The sequence below is a fragment of the Plecotus auritus genome, assembly GCF_963455305.1.
Source record: "Plecotus auritus genome assembly, chromosome: 9".
NCBI classification, from domain to species: domain Eukaryota; kingdom Metazoa; phylum Chordata; class Mammalia; order Chiroptera; family Vespertilionidae; genus Plecotus; species Plecotus auritus.
Genome location: NC_137783.1, coordinates 26291788 through 26299348, shown reverse-complemented (window position 1 = coordinate 26299348; position 7561 = coordinate 26291788). Strand labels below are relative to the sequence as shown.

Genomic DNA, 7561 nt, shown 5'->3' with positions numbered 1-7561 from the left:
TAGGACAATGAGAGTAGTGTGGATGGTTCATGGCAAACCTTACAAAGGCCCAACACATCTCTGTGAAATTCTGGAATGCTATCAATGGCTCAGGCCATGGTCCTAAGGGGCAGCTTCTCTGGACAAGAAGGACCCCATCAGCCACCCTTGGGAAAACAGCATTCAATTTACAGTATTGATTAAGCACCAGGGTATGCTGGGAGCTGTGCCAGGCACTGGGGTATAGTGAAGAAGACTGGCCTATTCCTGTCCCCACAGAACTGCCATGCAGCAGGAATTACAGACATTACACTACTTGTTTTTGTTGTTGTTGTTGTTGTTTTTCATTTTAAACAAGAAGTTTATTTAAACAAGACACTTGACTTGAAGGGAAAACTATCTAGGATTCATTTTTTTAGAGTAATTTATCCCTACTTAAAGACAGATTGCCCTACATGTAACAGCTACGTACAAAAAAGTTATAAAATTGTCCTTGGTTTTACAATGATAAATGAAAAACATTAAAATTCTCCAATCAAACAAGGTATGCAAGAATTTTTATGTTGTTCTTTTTTTTTTTTTTTTTTGTTAAACAGTGAGAGCAAAATAACTTACTGGAATATAAAGATAAGAGCTGAATGAGCATGCCACTAATGGAGAAAGGGGGTGTTTTCACAGAACCAGTATTTTTCCCCATCCCATCTCCATTTGATGTTGATCAAAACATACCATTGGCCATTTAGTTTAAAAAAATGCAAATGCTTGTGCACATACATCAGTTACTTTATGTACAATAAAGGAATGGGGAAGGGGAAAATGAAAGAACAGAGAAAACTATACTGTAGCAGTCAGATGTGTTGAAACCAAACTGCAGTTTTCTAACAGAATGTCTTCTTGGTCTGGAGGAACAGAGTTCTGGAGTCAAGTAGCAGGTTCCCTTCTTAGTAGACACCTCCTGTCTGCTGCTGGAACACATCAGTTGTATCTTCATCCTCCCTTTCCAACTGTGCAGGTGTGTCTGTTTCATTGATTGGCTGCCCGTCAAATCGGAATCTGATCTGCCTCATTGACAAACCCTGTCGTTCACAATAGGCTTTCATTAGTTTACTAAGTGGTGTATGCCTCTTAATCTTAAACTGCACCCCAGGACCGTCCTGCCCCGCCACCTTCAAATTAATATGATCGTTGTTCTCAGTCCTGACTCCTTCCTTGGGCTTTTCGTCGGCCATGGCGAGAGCGCCGGAGTCTCCTCAGCTGCCGCTTCACAAAAGAGGTACCAGGTCCGCACCAAAGGAGCACACAAGCAGCACCAGGAGCGACAGAAGAAGGAGGCGGCAGCGGTGGAGGAGGGCGAGGGCGCGCGCACGCTGTGCGCTCCCTCCCCGCACCCTGCCTACACTACTTGTTACAGGTGCTCTGAGCAATGCAAACAAGCTCAGTTAGAAAAAAAACCGAAACATTTTTCATCACTTCTCTACTCAATGCTTTAATGAAGAGCATTTGAAAATAGGTGTGAGACATAGGAGCTAGCCAGCCTTAGTGTCATGATAGTGACTTCATGATAGTGACTTCCCTGAACAGCCTCAAGCTGTTCAAAAATTCATTTAAATTTTATCACCCATGCATATCTAAATCCTTCTTGAAGTTTACTACTTACCATTTAATCCTATTCTACCATTGTTGGGTTAAACATGTCTTAAGAATTCATTCATAGTTTCTCAGTCTATATCCTTCTGTGTGGGAAAATCCTTATCTCCTTAATGTATCTTCTCACAAAAGTCTTCCCCTTTCCTTCATCACTTACCTCTTCTCCCCTGGCTTTTTTTCCAACCACTTTAAGTCATTCTTGACAGGGGTGGTCAGAAATGGTAGAAAACCCAGTTTTATTGCCAATACCCTTTGCCAGAATCTGCCCACATACCCCACTGGCAGGGAGCAGCCCCTTCTCTGCTTGCCCTGGCAGGCCCATGACGGCCACAGCCAGTGCCTACCCCTGCAGGACGGGACGTCTCATTAATTAATATCACCTTTCTTGTTCTCAGGTTTCTTAGTTTACAAAGCTCTTTCATTTTCTCATTTGCCACAACAATCTTGAGAGGTAGGCAAGGTAGTTACTAGCTAGCATCCTCATTTATTAAAAAAAAAATGGTTCCATGGATCAATGATTGAGCATCAGCCTATGAACCAGGAGGTCATGGTTTGATTCCCTGTCAGGGCACATGCCCAGGTTGCAGGCTTGATCCCCAGTAGGCAGGGCACAAGAGGCAGCCGATCAATTATTCTCTCTCATCATTCATGTTTCTCTCTCTCCCTTCCTCTTTGAAATCAATAAAAATATTTTTAAAAAAAAGAAAGAAAGAAAAAAGGTTCAAAAAACTTAAATTAACTGCCTAACATCATGGAACTACCAGTGGGTCTCCTGAGTTGTACCTGCCCATCCACCCTCACTCTTTAATCCAAGGTACATGCCCCAACTCCTAATATCTGCCTTAGGTCTCTTCCTTTTTTGGTGCAGTCATTATCTTTGGAACACATGAAGCTCCAGGTAAGAACTGCTTCCTCACTTCCACCCACATGACTCACATCTGGGAGGCTAATCCTTCCACGGCCTCTTCTGCCTCTGGTACACCCACTTTCTAAGGAGGGGAGAGGGATCACACCATTTCTAACCAGCTCGCAATATCCTGTTAAGAGACACGATACGAAGTTGCATTATAACTTTCATGCTGTTAAAAAAAAAAAAAAAAAAGACTGAAAGACATTTCAAGATGCCACATGGTGACTCCCAGACACCCCCACCTAATCTGAGGGGGCTGTCACACTGGCCATCTGTGAGGGGCCACTCTCTCCCAGAATCAGTGGGGGGACCCTACTGCCTTCCTAAAAAAATTATTTTTTGAATGTCAATAACAATGGTCTATAAGATCAATAGGACTGAGATACCTAGTTTTCCAAATGTTCTATATAATTATGCAAGAAAATACATTTAACAAAGTTTTAATCCTCTCTCCACAACAGTCACTTTTTTACATACCCTTGGTTTCCAAGTACAGTGTAATATAAAACTCCGGGTGCTTAAGTCTTTAAGGAAGTTCACTACAAAGACAAAATATGTCCTATATTCCATAATTATCAGTTTTAAAATAATCAGTTGCATAGTGTTTAAAGATAGAACTCAAGGCAAGTCTTGTAATATGTAATTATTTTGAACAAAATGTGAAAAATAGAAACAAGCACATAGAAATAAAGAACATCACCTAATCTGATTCTCCTAACATTTCTATGAATAATTGTTGAATGGGATCAAATACTTTATAACTTGCTTTTTATTTATCAACAAATCATAGACATTTCCCCATCTATCCATTATTCTTACACGTCATTTTTATGACTGCCTACTATATACCATGTATAGCTATATCTTATCTTACTTTACTTAACCAAGTCCCTTTTGATGGAAATGTAGGTGGATATTTTTTTCTTTCAGACATAAATTAGACTGTAATGAATCCTCATGATAAATCAAAATATATGTCCATGATTATTTCCATTGAATAAATTCCTAGCAGTGAAAGGGCTGAGTCAAACACATTTAAAACTTAAGCTATATGTTGCCTGACCACCTTCCAGAAATGTTGTACTGATTTACCTTCTCAGGGTGCCTGTTTTCCTCTCCAGTGTTGAATATCATAATTTTTTAAATCTTTTCCAATTAGCACAGGGGCAAAATGCCATTTCAGTACTTTATGTCAAAGGCTTTTTGAATAGCTAAATATTTTGTTCACTGGTTTGCATATGTTCATTCATAGATTTCCCTCCTCAAAGGTACTTATGCTCTGTATTAAGTACCTTTTCACAATGCCTTATATTTATGTTACGTTTCTGACCCTATACTTTATTTTTTATTCTATCATATTGCCAAGAATTCAAGTGAAAATAACTTACCAGCCCATTAATTGGTCAACTCTAGAACTTCCTAATAGATGTATTTGCTAACCCATCAATTATCTGGTAACCTTTAGTAATTTTAAGGTTCATATTTTAGCCAATGGTTTCAAAGTGGCTCCAGTAACAGCTAGGTGGATGCCATATGCTCAAATGGTTTATTTACATTTAAGTTGTCACTTTGTTCTGGAACATTTTGTGCCTATATCATCATTTGACATACAGCATCTAGCTTGGCAGCTATCAAAAGTAATTTAAGTGTTGGGCATCTTGTCTGAGGCACCTTTGCTGAAGTGTCTCAGAGACACTAGACAAAATCACGTGTGAAAAATGCCACTGCAAGGAAGGAAAATCAAATTTAAGGTAAAAATCCTATATAATAAAAGCCTAATATTCAAATTGTCCCCTCAGGTGGTCATTTGACCAGGAGACCGGGAGTTCGAACGCTCACTATGATGTGCGCTGACCACCAGGGGGCTGCACAGAACATGGCCGGCATCAGCGACGTGTTGCGACCTCTCGCTGTCTACCTGGGGGCAGCGATGGTGGGGATGGAGGTGCGGTGAGTGCCAGGTGTCCACCGAGCTCGCTCTCACTCCCTCTGCTACCCTCCCCCGGGACACCAGGACTCACGCACTGGGGAAGCCCCCGCACTCAGGTGCTGGGTGCCCGCAAGGAGCCCACCCGGCACCCACATGGCCTCTTCCAGGTGAGACGGGCCGCAGCCACCAGGACTGCAGGGCCAGTCGGGCTCCCCGTGGGTTCACGCAGGAGCCAGTCTGAGAGGCTGAACAGGAGAAAGCATGCTGCCTGCCTGGCTTCTGTGCAGCACCTCTGGGCAGCCCAGAGACCCACACTGTGCCCCAGAGCCTGCGGCATCCGGCCACACTCACCGCATCTCCGCCTGGGGACTCGGGTGCTGTGACTCAGGTGGAGGGGGTCACACGGGGGCCCCGGTGACCCAGGTGCTGCCCAGGGCCCAGAGGTCAGCTGGGACCTTTCCTTCCACATCAGACGCTCACGCTTTGATTGCCAGCCAGGCCTAGGGACCACACCCATGCATGAATTCATGCACCGGACCTCTAGTAGTGACAATAATGTGGAATCTTTCTAAAATTCAATATCATCTTCATTTACTAGTCAGGAGTCCCTGAATTTAATTCAGTAATAGGAAAGTGTCTTCAGTGTTTAGATCATATATTAATCAGGGCTCTCTCGGGAAAACGAAGCTCATGATAGATGGTTCAATGGAGATAAGCAAATACAGGGAACTAGTTATAAAGGTGTTGGGAAAATTGAGAGGCTAAACAAAGGACAATGACATAACCCAGAGACTCAAAACTGCTGGAATTGCTACACCATATTATCAAAACCCAGAAGCCAGTGCAATGTGGCAAAAACTGGAAGCTCAAGACACCTCCTGGAGCAGACAAAGGAGGGATGAAATACCCTGGTTTCTCCCTTTCTTTTTTCCTCTAATCTCCCTTCTGGGCTCCTTATTGATGAAATGTAAACAGAAACCAGTTGTCCAGGAAGCTTGGGAAATGCAGTCTGTAAGGGCAGCCCCACTGGGATTTAGAGCATTGTGGAGGAATAAGCAAATGAGTGGCACAGTGCACTTATAAAGAGCTAGAACTTTGTCACAGAGGGTACTTGGTTAATGGAAGAGAGCCCAGTGCCTCAGTCTCTCCTGATGTTCAAATTTCTTGCCCTTAAACTTCAGTCTCCACATGAATAGGTCTCCCATCCCAGTCCCAAGCCCACTTGTGCTTCCCACTGTTAATCTGTTTGCACCTTGACCAATGGTACTCACATTTCATCATCATTGTCCACGGAGGCCGATCTAGACTTTGATCAGCTTTGAACTCTATGCACCTCTTCAAAGACTCTGGACTTTGGGCCCATATCCAGACTTCTGACCTTTGCCCAACCCCATGGGTCTGTCTGCACTTCCAAATTCCAGTTTTCTTTCTCAGAATCAATAAGACCATAAATAGAAGCTTAAGTATATTAAAGCAATAAGGGTAACTAATACCGTAACTAAAAATATCATACATAGCTATCAAATATTGGGAGGAGCAGGAGGGAATGTGGGATTGTGTGAGCTAGATCTTCATCTGATGCTAGAGGTGAATAGAGAACATTTAAAGCTGATGAATCAAGGTGTAGTTATTTGAGCATATAAATTAGAGACCTGGAAGTAACCAACAGAATTAAAAACAGAAACAATTTTAAAAAATAAGATGGTTGCCTTTGGGCAGTGGGGCTGCAGGGTAAAGCAAGGGCCTGTTGTTTTTCATTATAAAAGCCCCTGTAAGCTTTGATTTTTTTATTTATTTATTTATTTTTGCCATCATAGATTCTGTACTCAGAATTTGCACTTGATGTTCCCTCTACCTGGAACACTCTTTCCCCAGATATTCACATGGTTGATGCTCTCATTTCCTTCGGACCTTCCCTGAGCCCTTCTCCCCATCCTGTATTTTATTTCTCTCCATACCACTTATCACTTGTTAATATTTTATAGAATTTTCTTATACTTCTCTGTCTGCCCCAATTACAATACAATTGCATAAGGTTATGGGGCTTGTTTTGCTCATGGGTAAAAGCCAGTGCCTGGGACAATGACTGGCACTATTGACTGACTATCTGAATAAATCGTGTGTGTGTGTGTGTGTGTGTGTGTGTGTGTGTGTGTGTGTGTGTGTGTTGAAAAAAATTTTAATGGCCAATAGTTGTTTTATAAAATTTTATTTTTTGCTTGTTTGTTTTTGTTTTATTATGTTTCACATTGAGGTTGTTCTTGGAAGATCAATTATGCCTAAAGTTTTTCAAGTGGGTTACTCTTTTGTACACTTTGTTCTTCAGAGATTCCTTTGAGTTCAGCCTAATGGAGCATCAGGCTGGTCCAAGTGCAAGGAAATGACATAATTGGAAAAAGGAAAGAAGTTCCCTGACAGAACACTTCCGTACCCCCAAGGTGTCACCCAAGAAAAGAACCTTTAAAATGAGGCACACTCCACTGAAAAAGGACATAACCAAAATAACACAATGTCTTAACGAGTAATAGATTTTGGTGTGTGGGGGTTTTTTTTCTTAAAATAAAACTTTCAATTCTTTAAATTTAAAAAGCTAGGGAATTAAAGGTTAGACAGCCTTTTTAACATACAGGTCTTTTAGATAAGACAGTCTAAAATCCTCATCTTTCAGGGACCTTAAACTCATTGCAGTCAATGTGCTCTTATCCATTTTCTTCTGAAAAGACCAGTAATTCCTCACAAAGGAATTCACAGACATTAACAGCATCCAAAACATCCACTCTCTTCAGTCCCTCAAAGGACTTCACTGCGACTTTGCTAGTGAGTCCCCAACCGATGGGACTGAATCACTGACACAGTCAAGTAGATAAGACCCAGAATGCAGAGTAAGACACCCCAGTCTGGGTTAAGACCAAGCCCACCACTTACCGTGGTGTGACCTTGGAAGGACCTCCCTGTTCTCAGGACTGGCCCCTTCAAGCTGCAATTTCCTCATTTCTATGGAAGGAATACTGGACTCTACTTCTACTACCACAGAATTAGATGGAATAAGGCATATAAAATGCTTGCCAGGGCATCTACAACATAGTAAGTATTCA

General features: G+C 41.9%; 1 protein-coding gene across 1 annotated transcript; it reads right to left on the bottom strand.

The window, feature by feature from the left end:
- Positions 1 to 920: 920 nt before the first annotated feature.
- Positions 921 to 1208, bottom strand: LOC308233297 (small ubiquitin-related modifier 2-like; the record flags this gene model as incomplete). The annotated part of the gene is made up of 1 exon (XM_080640221.1): positions 921 to 1208. One exon carries the CDS (start codon positions 1206 to 1208, stop codon positions 921 to 923), a length of 288 nt encoding a protein of 95 aa, XP_080496347.1.
- Between the last annotated feature and the right edge of the window lie 6353 nt (positions 1209 to 7561).